The sequence below is a fragment of the Schistocerca serialis genome, chromosome 3 (assembly GCF_023864345.2).
Source record: "Schistocerca serialis cubense isolate TAMUIC-IGC-003099 chromosome 3, iqSchSeri2.2, whole genome shotgun sequence".
Lineage (NCBI taxonomy): Eukaryota > Metazoa > Arthropoda > Insecta > Orthoptera > Acrididae > Schistocerca > Schistocerca serialis.
In genome coordinates, this window is record NC_064640.1 from 87190574 (window position 1) to 87205521 (window position 14948).

The window sequence follows — 14948 nt, forward strand, 5'->3', positions numbered from 1 at the left end:
GTAAATAGCCTTTCGCTCCCTGTATTTTACCCCTGCCACCTTTAGAATTTGAAAGAGAGTATTCCAGTCAACATTGTCAAAAGCTTTCTCTAAGTCTACAAATGCTAGAAACGTAGGTTTGCCTTTCCTTAATCTTTCTTCTAAGATAAGTCGTAAGGTCAGTATTGCCTCACGTGTTCCAACATTTCTGAGGAATCCAAACTGATCTTCCCCGAGGTCGGCTTCTACCAGTTTTTCCATTCTTCTGTAAAGAATTCGCGTTAGTATTTTGCAGCTGTGACTTATTAAACTGATTATTTGGTAATTTTCACATCTGTCAACACCTGCTTTCTTTGGGATTGGAATTATAATATTCATCTTGAAGTCTGAGGGTATTTCGCGTGTCTCATACATCTTGCTCACCAGATGGTAGAGTTTTGTCACGACTGGCTCTCCCAAGGCCATCAGTAGTTCCAATGGAATGTTGTCTACTCCCGGAGCCTTGTTTCGACTCAGGTCTTTCAGTGCTCTGTCAAACTCTTCACGCAGTATCGTATCTCCCATTTCATCTTCATCTACATCCTCTTCCATTTCCATCATTTTGTCCTCAAGTACATCGCCCTTATATAGACCCTCTATATACTCCTTCCACCTTTCTGCTTTCCCTTCTTTGCTTAGAGCTGGGTTTCCATCTGAGCTCTTGATATTCATACAAGTGGCTCTCTTTTCTCCAAAGGTCTCTTTAATTTTCCTGTCGGCAGTATCTATCTTACCCCTAGTGAGATAAGCCTCTACATCCTTACATTTGTCCTCTAGCCATCCCTGCTTAGCCATTTTGCACTTCCTGTCGATCTCATTTTTGAGACGTTTGTATTCCCTTTTGCCTGCTTCATTTATTGCGTTTTTATATTTTCTCCTTTCCTCAATTAAATTCAATATTTCTTCTGTTACCCAAGGATTTCTACTAGCCCTCGTCTTTTTACCTACTTGATCCTCTGCTGCCTTCACTACTTCATCCCTCAGAGCTACCCATTCTTCTTCTACTGTATTTCTTTCCCCCATTCCTGTCAATTGTTCCCTTATGCTCTCCCTGAAACTCTGTACAACCTCTGGTTTAGTCAGTTTATCCAGGTCCCATCTCCTTAAATTCCCACCTTTTTGCAGTTTCTTCAGTTTTAATCTACAGTTCATAACAAATAGATTGTGGTCAGAGTCCACATCTGCCCCTGTAAATGTCTTACAATTTAAAACTTGGTTCCTAAATCTCTGCCTTACCATTATATAATCTATCTGATACCTTCTAGTATCTCCAGGATTCTTCCATGTATACAACCTTCTTTTATGATTCTTGAACCAAGTGTTAGCTATGATTAAGTTATGCTCTGTGCAAAATTCTACCAGACGGCTTCCTCTTTCATTTCTCTCCCCCAATCCATATTCACCCACTATGTTTCCATCTCTCCCTTTTCCTACTCTCGAATTCCAGTCACCCATGACTACTAAATTTTCGTCTCCCTTCACTACCTGAATAATTTCTTTTATCTCGTCATACATTTCATCAATGTCTTCATCATCTGCAGAGATAGTTGGCATATAAACTTGTACTACTGTAGTAGGCATGGGCTTCGTGTCTATCTTGGCCACAATAATGCGTTCACTATGCTGTTGGTAGTAGCTTACCCGCACTCCTATCTTTTTATTCATTATTAAACCTACTCCTGCATTACCCCTATTTGATTTTGTATTTATAACCCTGTACTCACCTGACCAAAAGTCTTGTTCCTCCTGCCACCGAACTTCACTAATTCCCACTATATCTAACTTCAACCTATCGATTTCCCTTTTTAAATTTTCTAACCTACCTGCCCGATTAAGGGATCTGACATTCCACACTCCGATCCGTAGAACGCCAGTTTTCTTTCTCCTGATAACGACGTCCTCCAGGAGATCCGAATCGGGGACTATTTTACCTCTGGAATATTTTACCGAAGAGGACGCCATCATCATTTATCCACACAGTAAAGCTGCATGCCCTCGGGAAAAATTACGGCTGTAGTTTCTCCTTGCTTTCAGCCGTTCGCAGTACCAGCACAGCAAGGCCGTTTTGGTTAGCGTTGCAAGGCCAAATCAGTCAATCATCCAGACTGTTGCCCCTGCAACTATTGAAAAGGCTGCTGCCCCTCTTCAGGAACCACACGTTTGTCTGGCCTCTCAACAGATACCCCTCCGTTGTGACATAAAAAATAATATAAATAAAATTTAGACTCACCACACCACATTGTATTGAGCTGGTACCTACGTCAAGTGCCACTGCCTCACTCAGCAGTCGCCAGAACCAACTCTCTCACCAAAACATAGTGGTGGACATGGACGAACGTTTTCCGACGCAACAGATTGTGCTGGAAATCGAAAGAATCACTTTCTGACACCAAATTGTTACAACCCTCTGAGATCAGGGGTTGTAATACGTCAGAACGACCGAGAGGTATAGTTTGGGAGGGAGGGATGACTCAAGCCGAATCGTGCAGAGAAACACAGGCAAATGTGTCATTGACTTCGTTACATCGAAGGTACACAGCCGGCCTCGCGCTAAACTCGGCGATGGAGCCGCGCAGCGTGTGTGGGTCAAGGCCAATGCGAACGCTGGAATCTGCTGCGTTGGCCTTCGGTTGCCCAGTAAACCTACTCTCACCACGGCTAAGTGGCGCCCAGAACACGGCTGACTGCTCCCTCAAGCGCGACTCGTGGACCCCATGTAGAGCGCCGAAGGGAAGAAACTGACCGCCGTCGTTGTACTGAGCCTTAGCAGCTCTGGCCGTCCGCCCAGAACAGCTTATTCAGTGCCCACAGACAGCTCTGCACCCGGCAGGCCGCGAGTTCGCGCCCCTGTGGACGGCAATTTGCAATCCGCAGTCCTCTAGTTTCTCGCGCCGGTGTAGCTCCAACGTGCAACGCGTCCCGCCACATCAATGACGCGTCAGTGCAGCGGAGGTTGGAGGTAGCTTTAGCGGGCCAGTTGGCCGCCGATATCCATCACCAGAAGGTCGTCGTGGTTGGCCTAAAACTTAAACAATCGTTATTCTCTCCGATTCTATACGCAGACAGGATGGCGACACGACTTTCCACATTTGAGCCTGCGGTCTCGCTTATTTGTACTGGGAGGTTCCTACCCCATTCTGTGGCATCTAATAGTCAGGCCTACCATATGAGTGGCTTGCCAAGCGAGTGCGATTATTATTCGTACATGAGAAATATTTTCATGATTATCGTACCCACTGCAACTATGCGTGAAATATGAGCCCTAGTGCCTTTCAGTTAAGCTATAATTTATTCTCGCCCTTACTTTTTAATGCAACGGAATGGATAACGCATCTGACTAAGAGCTATTGCACATTTCTGATGGACTCACTCCACCCTGGCAAGGCCACATTTCCTTCCTGTCGTATATATTTTATCTAGAGCTTGGACAACCCAGCAAGAAAATGGACGTTATGTCCACAACTCAATAATCAACACCACTACTTGTCTCGTATATCTCCTCTTTTATTACAATAAATTCTTTCATGCTAATGTTGCAAAATTTCTTGCATTACACTTAAAGACAATAGTAAAACAAGTGATTCTCCACCCAATGGTCATGGTATAACATAAGCATTTTACTATTCTATGGTCTCGTAATGTTTCTGTCTATTGCTACTGTGCACTTTCTGGATTGGTAAGGAATCTTTTGCTACTTCATTCTCTCCGACATTCTCGTAATCTCATTCATTAGCAACATAACGATTTTACCGACTTTCGTGCTGTACTGGGAAAAATCATGCTTGACCCACTAAATTCGCTACTGTCTCATGCAAATCACACAGATTACATACACATAATAAATCATTCTGACAGTATAAAACACATCTCTAAAAACAAAATGTTTAGTTTTCTACTCGTTCTGCTTTCCAACATCAAACAGTAGTCATCCCAGATTCACACGTCACTGACCCACGTAATAATTTTCCTACCACAAACTCTGGAGGATTTATGCACATCTCCCTGTGCAATGCAACCCTCATGGAGTTGCCGGGTAGATGGCAAACTCACCTTAATTCACTCTCAGAGTATCTGAATATCAAGCTGGCGTCACACGAATGAATCTCATAATGGAAGTTTTAGTATCTTATTTATTTCACACACGGATCCTCAACTGAATGCTGGGACAAGCACTTCTAATTCTTTTTATTGTCTCATAATCAGGTTGACACTCACACTGTACCCACCACGTAGAAGTGCTTGCCTCTAATTCAAGTTCTGCACATGGAAATCTTAATTATTTTCATCTTAGATTTACACACGCAAGTATTTCATCTTAATACTACCATACGCTAATATTTCGTCTTATGACTACAACACGTGGTTTCTTTGTCACTTCCGAAGAATCTTATGTTCCCCATGAATTTTTACCTGCCTATCTTTTTCAGGACAATTTACATCTGCCTCCCACCAAAAGTTTCTGAAGAGAGAAATTATTAGGTCATCTACTCCTAAATATTCTACATGCATACCGTTTCCATTTAACTTTGTTTTTCTGGAGCACACATAGAGCACGTTTTCACAGCTCAGGAACCAGCGACAGAGTGCTGAAACATGGCCGTTCATCTGGTCATCCAGCGCTTCCGCAGAAGTGGGGGAGGACCATGCCACGGTATTGGTCAGCCACATTCCAGGCCCTCTGGTGCTCTGGTATACTTCCTCTCTTTGGTTCAGCCAAAGGTGACCAGAGAACTTTCTCAAAGATGATTATATAATCTACCTTCACTATCTGTGGTCAGCAGACGACCAGCCATTCATTCAATTCACAAACATTATCAAACTGGATTGGCTCTGAGCACTATGGGACTTAACTTCTAAGGTCATCAGTCCCCTAGAACTTAGAACTACTTAGACCTAACTAACCTAAGGACATCACACATATCCATGCCCGAGGCAGGATTCTAACCTGCGACCGTAGCGGTCTCGCGGTTTCAGACTGTAGCGCCTACTCGTAGAACCGCTCGGCCATCCCGGCCGGCTCCAAACTGGATTCAGGGATCTATTTTAAGGAAGTTCACATCTGAATAATTAAACATACAAATTGCCATTCTTTCCTACATTGGTATTAGGCTTCGGTGTATTAAATAAAATGGTGTTATTCTACAAAAACTCTGTTCTGACGAGAACAACAAAGTACACTCCTGGAAATTGAAATAAGAACACCGTGAATTCATTGTCCCAGGAAGGGGAAACTTTATTGACACATTCCTGGGGTCAGATACATCACATGATCACACTGACAGAACCACAGGCACATAGACACAGGCAACAGAGCATGCACAATGTCGACACTAGTACAGTGTATATCCACCTTTCGCAGCAATGCAGGCTGCTATTCTCCCATGGAGACGATCGTAGAGATGCTGGATGTAGTCCTGTGGAACGGCTTGCCATGCCATTTCCACCTGGCGCCTCAGTTGGACCAGCGTTCGTGCTGGACGTGCAGACCGCGTGAGACGACGCTTCATCCAGTCCCAAACATGCTCAATGGGGGACAGATCCGGAGATCTTGCTGGCCAGGGTAGTTGACTTACACCTTCTAGAGCACGTTGGGTGGCACGGGATACATGCGGACGTGCCTTGTCCTGTTGGAATAGCAAGTTCCCTTGCCGGTCTAGGAATGGTAGAACGATGGGTTCGATGACGGTTTGGATGTACCGTGCATTATTCAGTGTCCCCTCGACGATCACCAGTGGTGTACGGCCAGTGTAGGAGATCGCTCCCCACACCATGATGCCGGGTGTTGGCCCTGTGTGCCTCGGTCGTATGCAGTCCTGATTGTGGCACTCACCTGCACGGCGCCAAACACGCATACGACCATCATTGGCACCAAGGCAGAAGCGACTCTCATCGCTGAAGACGACACGTCTCCATTCGTCCCTCCATTCACGCCTGTCGCGACACCACTGGAGGCGGGCTGCACGATGTTGGGGCGTGAGCGGAAGACGGCCTAACGGTGTGCGGGACCGTAGCCCAGCTTCATGGAGACGGTTGCGAATGGTCCTCGCCGATACCCCAGGAGCAACAGTGTCCCTAATTTGCTGGGAAGTGGCGGTGCGGTACCCTACGGCACTGCGTAGGATCCTACGGTCTTGGGGTGCATCCGTGCGTCGCTGTGGTCCGGTCCCAGGTCGACGGGCACGTGCACCTTCCGCCGACCACTGGCGACAACATCGATGTACTGTGGAGACCTCACGCCCCACGTGTTGAGCAATTCGGCGGTACGTCCACCCGGCCTCCCGCATGCCCACTATACGCCCTCGCTCAAAGTCCGTCAACTGCACATACGGTTCACGTCCACGCTGTCGCGGCATGCTACCAGTGTTAAAGACTGCGATGGAGCTCCGTATGCCACGGCAAACTGGCTGACACTGACGGCGGCGGTGCACAAATGCTGCGCAGCTAGCGCCATTCGACGGCCAACACCGCGGTTCCTGGTGTGTCCGCTGTGCCGTGCGTGTGATCATTGCTTGTGCAGCCCTCTCGCAGTGTCCGGAGCAAGTATGGTGGGTCTGACACACCGGTGTCAATGTGTTCTTTTTTCCATTTCCAGGAGTGTATGTTTTTGTACATCTTTTCTATGTCGGGCAGTACTGTACCCTTTCAATACGTCTTTTCTGTACGCCTCTGACGTAGTTCCTCTGGAGGGGAAATGTGGAGTACTCTTTGATAATTACAACGTCAACTTTCCTCAGTCCGCTTCGGCCCCTACACACAGCCCATTAGGCGCTATTGTAACTGCAACGTATGGGCTTTTCACAGCACGTCGGTGTCCTTTGTTGCCCTGACTACTTCACATTTGCATATAGTGCCCTCAATGTTGTAAACCTGCCTCGCAGACGCGTTTGCAAAATATCAGCACTGCCTGCGCCTACCATCCGATGGGCCAATTGGTCCCTTAACTACTGCCTTCCAGCCATAGCTGTGCGAAGTTAACAAGAATTTCCCAAATTCATGCCTGTACTTATTCGTGGTGCAGCACTATCGATACCGGCAAGCTATTGCTATAGTAACCAACACAGCCATTTCTGCTACGTCTAGTCAGAGACAGCAAAGGACTTGGAAGAGCAGTTGAACGGAATGGACAGTGTCTTGAAAGGAGGATATAAGATGAACATCAACAAAAGCAAAACGAGGATAATGGAATGTGGTCGAATTAAGTCGGGTGATGCTGAGGGAATTAGATTAGGAAATGAGACACTTAAAGTAGTAAAGGAGTTTTGCTATTTGGGGAGCAAAATAACTGATAATGGTCGAAGTAGAGAGGATATAAAACGTAGACTGTCAATGGCAAGGAAAGCGTTTCTGAAGAAGAGAAATTTGTTAACATCGAGTATAGATTTCAGTGTCAGGAAGTCGTTTCTGAAAGTATTTGTATGGAGTGTAGCCATGTATGGAAGTTAAACATGGACAATAAATAGTTTGGACAGGAAGAGAGTAGAAGCTTTCGAAATGTGGTGCTACAGAAGAATGCTGAAGATTAGATGGGTAGATCACATAACTAATGAAGAGGTATTGAATAGAATTGGGGAGAAGAGGAGTTTGTGGCACAACTTGACGAGAAGAAGGGACCGGTTGGTAGGACATGTTCTGAGGCATCAAGGGATCACAAATTTAGCATTGGAGGGCGGTGTGGAGGGTAAAAATCGTAGAGGGAGACCAAGAGATGAATACACTAAGCAGATTCAGAAGGATGTAGGTTGCAGTAGGTACTGGGAAATGAAGAAACTTGCACAGGATAGGGTAGCATGGAGAGCTGCTTCAAACCAGTCTCAGGACTGAAGACCACAACAACAATAATGTAAATGAGTTCACATAAACGCCCATAGAGGGCAGTCTACGTATAAAACCGATCAAATCAAGCCTTTTGCTGTGGTTTTCCTTATTTTAAATACATTATAATAGAATTTGTTGTGAACTATATGTACATAATTTTTGTACGTATTTTATACGTATTTTTCTTGTAAATTTCAACTATAACATTTAATGTAATACACCTCACGTAATGAGTACATGATTGATTGTGAATGACGCAACGCCGTATGCTATGGACGGGGCTTACAGTATATATTCTTGAGTAATGGAACTTCACTTAGCAGGTGACGTCCTTGCGGATCTTGCTCCATCCACGTCCGCGAACCGCGATCATGGGTATAACATCTCATTTTGTTATTGATGTAGCTTGTATTGTAGACGTTTCTAGCCATGTAACCATCTCTTCGTCTAGACATCCCTCTGAACATGTATTAATGTTGTGCTGCAGTGCTTATGGTCTGAAGAACGTCTAAATTTTAGATCGAAACCGGCTGCCAACCAAAATAAAGATCTGTTGCAGTCGAGACTGGTTTACTGAATTTTAATAAAGTCTATAATCATCTAACAGCTAAGCAAAGCGATTTCCACGCCTCACTGATTCGCGCAGTTTCCCCACTGAACAGAAAGCATTTCTGAGAATACAATGTATGCCATTACATAGCCACTTTCGTATTGTTCTGAGTTTATTGGAGTTCGAGTCGTTAATAGCTGTCGCTTGACACCTAAATGTTGCTGTTACCTATTACCAATTGAAACCTCAGTTTAATGTTGCAAGCTAAATTTCACGATCTGTATGGGATCTCATTAACGCGTTCAGGCGGCTAAGAGATGCGCCGGTTCTGCTGATGTACTGATAGCAAAGTCCCCTTCGCGTGGTCTCCTCTGTCATTATATAGAAACAAATGCCAAATGATTCCATCTGCATTGCTCTCGCACGTCCCTGATATAAAGTGAATGTTATTCGACATTCGACAATGGTCGATTTCTCACAGGCTGAACAAATGGTCCAGTACATGTGGTGATATCTACATCTACATACATACTCCGCAATCCACCATACGGTGCGTGGCGGAGGGTACCTCGTACCACAACTAGCATCTTCTCTCCCTGTTCCACTCCCAAACAGAGCGAGGGAAAAATGACTGCCTATATGCCCCTGTACGAGCCCTAATCTCTCTTATCTTCGTGGTCTTTCCGCGAAATGTAAGTTGGCGGCAATAAAATTGCACTGCAGTCAGCCTCAAATGCTGGATCTCTAAATTTCCTCAGTAGCGATTCACGAAAAGAACGCCTCCTTTCCTCTAGAGACTCCCACCCGAGTTCCTGAAGCATTTCCGTAACACTCGCGTGATGATCAAACCTACCAGTAACAAATCTAGCAGCGCGCCTCTGAATTGCTTCTATGTCCTCCCTCAATCCGACCTGATAGGGATTCCAAACGCTCGAGCAGTACTCAAGAATAGGTCATATTAGTGTTTTATAAGCGGTCTCCTTTACAGATGAACCACCTCTTCCCAAAATTCTACCAATGAACCGAAGACGACTATCCGCCTTCCCCACAACTGTCATTTCATGCTTGTCCCACTTCATATCGCTCTGCAATGTTACGTCCAAATATTTAATCGACGTGACTGTGTCGAGCGCTACACTACTAATGGAGTATTCAAACATTACAGGATTCTTTTTCCTATTCATCTGCATTAATTTACATTTATCTATATTTGGAGTTAGCTGCCATTCTTTACACCAATCACAAATCCTGTCCAAGTCATCTTGTATCCTCCTACAGTCACTCAACGACGACACCTTCCCGTACTCCACAGCATCATCAGCAAACAGCCGCACATTGCTATCCACCCTATCCAAAAGATCATTTATGTAGATAGAAAGCAACAGCGCACCTACCACACTTCCCTGGGGCGCTCCAGATGATACCCTCACCTCCGATGAACACTGTCATTATATAGACCGAATATTCCGGGAAACATCAAGAGAGTAGGGAAATAAGTGTTGAAATTTGACAGATTTGAAGATGAAGTTGTAGGTTTGCAAATAAATGCACTGAAATCAGACAGTGATAATATTTTCTACACTAAATTACTGTACATATACATTTTAAATGTAGATATTAGTCGAAAGTGTTAAGTAGAGGCGGCGGAGTAATAACATAAGAGCCGTTATTATCAGATAATGTTTTCCTGTGTGTGGTAGTCGCTAAAGCGAAATGCATGGTCATTTTAATGTTGCGTTAACACGTGACATAACGTTTGTTTTTCAGAAGACCACCTTTCTACCATGGGAACACGTACGAAAAATTTAGGAATGGGCTACCAGACGAGATGAACTCAATGACATATAATCGCTTTCAATACTACAGCAAACTGAGAGCATACGCACCAGAAGATGAGTCTGCACTGGTAAGTAGGCCTACTTCAACGAAAATTTTTAAATAGAATGACCAGATGCTTCATCTTTACTTCGGTACTGCGACAAAGAAGATTTATGCTTATGATACCTATGATGTGATGAGGTTCTGTAGTTCCAACATTAAACTTATACTCGAGTACATTCGCCTCTTATAGTTGTGGTTACTAGCGATGGGTATTGGGACCCAATGGTTGCCGTTTGTATCCCTGGCAATAGCATATATTTTTGTCACCAGGCTATGGGTGACAAAAAGAAGAGAGACGATGACTGACGCGCCTGCTCACCAGGCTGTTTACCAGTGATCTCGATTAAATCCCAAATCTATTCGCAGTAGAGTGTGTAACAGTGTTGATGTTGGCTCTTCCTTAGAATGGAGGCGTTACGCTGGGTCGCCCCGTTGCTGCTACATTACATTATATTACATTAAAACTTGTTCCATAGATAATAGATACGACACGTCGTAATATTGCGAAACGTGTCAGTTTAAGAAAATGTTTCTTTACATGCCATAATTCAAGTTCTTTTTAGTTGTAAGTTTACTAATTAATATCTAAAAAATCATCAACTGAGTAAAAGGAATTGCCATTCAGAAATTCTTTTCTTTTTAAATGTTGCTTGGCTATCTGTCAGACTTTTGTTGCTATTTGATATGTGACCAAAGATTTTTGTGGCAGCACAAGTCACCCCTTTCTGATCTAAAGTTAGATTTGACCCAAAGTAGTGATCAGCCTTTCTCCTAGTGTTAAAGCTATACAGATTGCTATTACTTTTGAATTGACATAAATTATTAATAACAAATTTCATAAGTGAATATCCGTAGTTCCTTAAATAAATTTTTGCAAGATTACCTTGGCTGTGCTCCAGCTATTGCTCTAATTACACGTTTTTGTGCAATGAATACTATTTTCCTTAATGATGCCTTACCCCAAAATATGATGCCATACGAAAGCATTGAATGAAAATTGGCATAGAGGCCTGAAGGCGTGTTTGATGTGCTGGCACTGAATTTCTCCGGTCTCTTTCTTTCATCGACCTCAAAAACAAAACCGTGACACTACATACCATATGATCTCATACAAATCATCTTTTCAAAACAGTTACACTTAAGATGCAATTCTCACATTTCGTAATGGATAGTTGCTCTGTTCAAGTGAATAAAGGAAACCTTGGCGATTTGGCGCTTAAAGACACACTTCACTGCCAAAATGTGACACTCCTTTATTTACACTGAATGAGATCCGTACACATTCCATTCATCTGCCGACATTGTACAATTAGTTGTGGAACACTGAGATGGGGTTTACATCTCGAAGCCACAGCTATTCTGATTTAATGGTAAAGTGTTATCCAGTTTTCGTAATGATTGCGAAAACAGTCTAACCTGGTAGTTGACTGGGTCTACATACGAAAACTGTGAAGATGGTTACCTTCTACGTTTGCAAAAACTGAATAGTTCTCTCTTATTATTAACTAAATTTAGAGATAATAGATGTTAAATATTAAGAAATGTAAGCAAAAATAAATCTTTAAATTTTACCTGTAAGTTATGTATTTTCACGGACATAATCTCTTCCGTGGCCGAACTGGCTGACAGACGCGAATGCGGTTTTCCTAGTTCCCGTGATCGAGATTTCGAACCTCCATAAATGTGCAAGTACAACACTACATCCTTATAAATACACGCAATAAAAATGTACTTACATGTGTATGTTCCACATCTACGACTAAACGACTGAACCGATTTCAACCAAACTTTATACAAATACCACTTACTGTCTGGGAAGAATCGCTGTGGGGGATAGGAATCACCTATCAAACGGGTGGAGGTTAGATGAAAAAGCAGTTTAGGCCACGACATGATACCCATACTTTATTCATCCAGTATTTGAAAATGAGAGCACTTAGTGACTTGCAAGGAAGTTTACATATAATTTCAAACCTTTATGATTTTTTTTTCTCACTGACAACCCCAACTTACTACATTTTCACTCTTCATGCAGTAAAACTGCCGCATGTAGTACGACTCTTTCATTTATTACTTTCTTAATACTAAATATATTCGAAACACATTTTGCAGGTAGTAGCCACATATATCACTCGATGTACCTACAAAATTATATCATTGTACGACATATAGTTCAAGAGATACGATGACATAAACATTGACTGCGTGAAAATGAAACTGCAGGCTGAAATTCGCTGGAGATAACAGATGAAATATGTGTACACATTGAAATATGTTAAACATTTGTGAAATATATTTCACATTTGCGTACGTAGGCAAAACTATAGGTAAGAAGCTCGTCCTAAACCCCTGAAACGATTTCAGCAAAATCTGGTACACATATCAGTTACGATCTGGAAAGAAATATTGTGGAGGGGGGGGGGGGGGGATGTGGTTTAGAGCCACCAGTCTCCTGTTGGCTGTGTGTGTGTGTGTGTGTGTGTGTGTGTGTGTGTGTGTGTGTGAGAGAGAGAGAGAGAGAGAGAGAGAGAGAGAGAGAGAGAGAGAGAGAGATGGGGGGGGGGGGGGGAGCAGATGGCAGAGAGAGCAATAGGAAGAGGTTGACAGAGAGAGGGGGAAGGAGGAAATGGACTAATAGAAGACTGGAATAAATACGTACCTGGGCGATGCCGGATACTTGGCTAGTTTCACAATAAATCACAACCCTCATTCATACGTCATGTAAACAAACATTAAATATTTTGAGGAAACAAGAGAGACTCCCCCTCAAGATATCAGTACATGTTTGATTACGATCAAATGACGATGAATAGCATGTAGTGACGTAAGTTATCTCACTCTTTTCAAATTTGTTTTTGCCATTTATGAAGTCTACATAAATGAGGAACAAAATGGAGAAAATTTCTGCAAATAATTTTACTGAACAGTGTTGTTTACAAGCAGTTTTTTTCTCTGTTCTTCCACGCATATAACAAACGAACAAACAGACAACGCAAAGCTAAAATACAGTAGAAATAAATAACCTAGTTAAGGCAGTGAGACCAATACCGTAACATTCCTCACAAGGATAACAGTACACGTGCACAAGACGTATTAGAGTAAATAATTGCTTTTCTACGAATGATAAATGATTCTGTATACGATGAGAGTTTATGATGAAATAAGGAGGGAGATCTATTGAGATTTTGTAATAGCTGACTGATTAATGCCTAACCGGTCGTGATCGCTAGAGAAGTACCATGGGGGCATCTATAAATTAAGATTATACAAACAGGCAAAGTTAATGGAACAAAACGTGTGTTAGGGGCACTCAATGAAGACCTGTAGGAGAAGTATAGGATGTTTTCTGAAACACGGCTTAATTGTCGAATAAAGTGTAGGGTGGCTGTCTAATTAGGTTAAAACTGCTTGAGATGTACAACTAATAACTTCCATAATAGAGGACAATCAGGGCATTCTACTTTTTTAGAATCGATCAGTCGGAAGTAATTATTGTTTCTCGCGGAATAAATATTCCATGGCCTTGATGAAAGAGTCGACCTGACATTCATTTAAACTGATTAAGAGAAACAATATACGCAGTAAAACAGGATGGCCGGGTAACAAGTTGAATTCCAACTATCAGTAGACTACCTTTAACACAGGTGAAGGTAAAAATCGTTATTGACTGTTGTAATAGTTTTTGTCTTTCAGCGCTCTGTGATGATTATGCCATTGCCGAAACGACCTATATTAAGTCATGGAACAGTGCAGAGATTTTGTAGCACAGTTAATGTGAATCAGAAGTAATAGGGAAAGGATGATATTGAGACACATAGCTGCGTAACTGAGTAATTTGAATAAACTGTCAAGAGTGTCAACAATCAGGCATTAGCAGTACTCCAAACAATACTGTACAGTGAGTATGTGATGGATAAAGAATGAATAATAAACATAAGACGTGCTTATAGGCAAAAAATTACGAAGTTGGTCGTCTTACAGAAATTAACATTCAACTTAAGTGGATTTATATTTGTTGGTGAACGCTTATAAATGAACGTCATAATGTTTATTGCAAACATCTCTCACAGACTGAGTTAATGTGCTGGAAATAATCGTTTCATTTTGTTAAAAAAACTGAACTGACATGTAATAATCTATTTTATATCAACACATTTCTTTCTCTCATCTCGTAAATATGAACGTTATTTCATACAGGTAAAAAAATCAGATTTTTGTTGTTGAAAAGCGTAAAAAACTAAAGTGTGGAGAATATAAACTAAAATAAATAACTCCATACGTTAGGCTTCCATATACCGATGTACAGTAACTTTTATTTTTATTGTTCCTTTATTTCGTCACATATCATAGTACACACATCAAAGAAAGTTTTGCATCACCCCCACGTCCCAGAACTGCTGAAGATAGACGTTGTCTGTGGATATTGTATCATGACATAGTCCCTTTGACTCTTCATAGATGTCGCTAAACCCGCCCAAAGATGTAAACAAGCATGCATGAGCAGCGCCTATTAGATGGAGGGGGTTCGACGGCCCATCAGTTCCAGTCATTCCACCAGGAAGGAGGCACACGGCTCGTCTTGGCTGTAGTTCAAGCAAGCCTAGACGGTCAATGCCGCGGTTCGATAGCGTCCGAATTGTTACTTTGTGTCAGGAAGGGCTCTCAACAAGGGAACTGTCGAGGC

General features: G+C 42.6%; 1 protein-coding gene across 2 annotated transcripts in view; it reads left to right on the forward strand.

Moving 5' to 3' along the window:
• Positions 1 to 14948, forward strand: part of LOC126469753 (sodium-coupled neutral amino acid transporter 9-like) — a 370196-nt gene that overhangs the window by 219183 nt on the left and 136065 nt on the right. The window contains exon 3 of one of the 2 annotated variants that reach the window (XM_050096967.1): positions 10151 to 10289. In XM_050096967.1, coding sequence (XP_049952924.1) covers positions 10151 to 10289 — 139 coding nt within the window. The remainder of the gene's footprint in view (positions 1 to 10150; positions 10290 to 14948) is intronic. The other variant, XM_050096968.1, reaches the window with a different exon arrangement.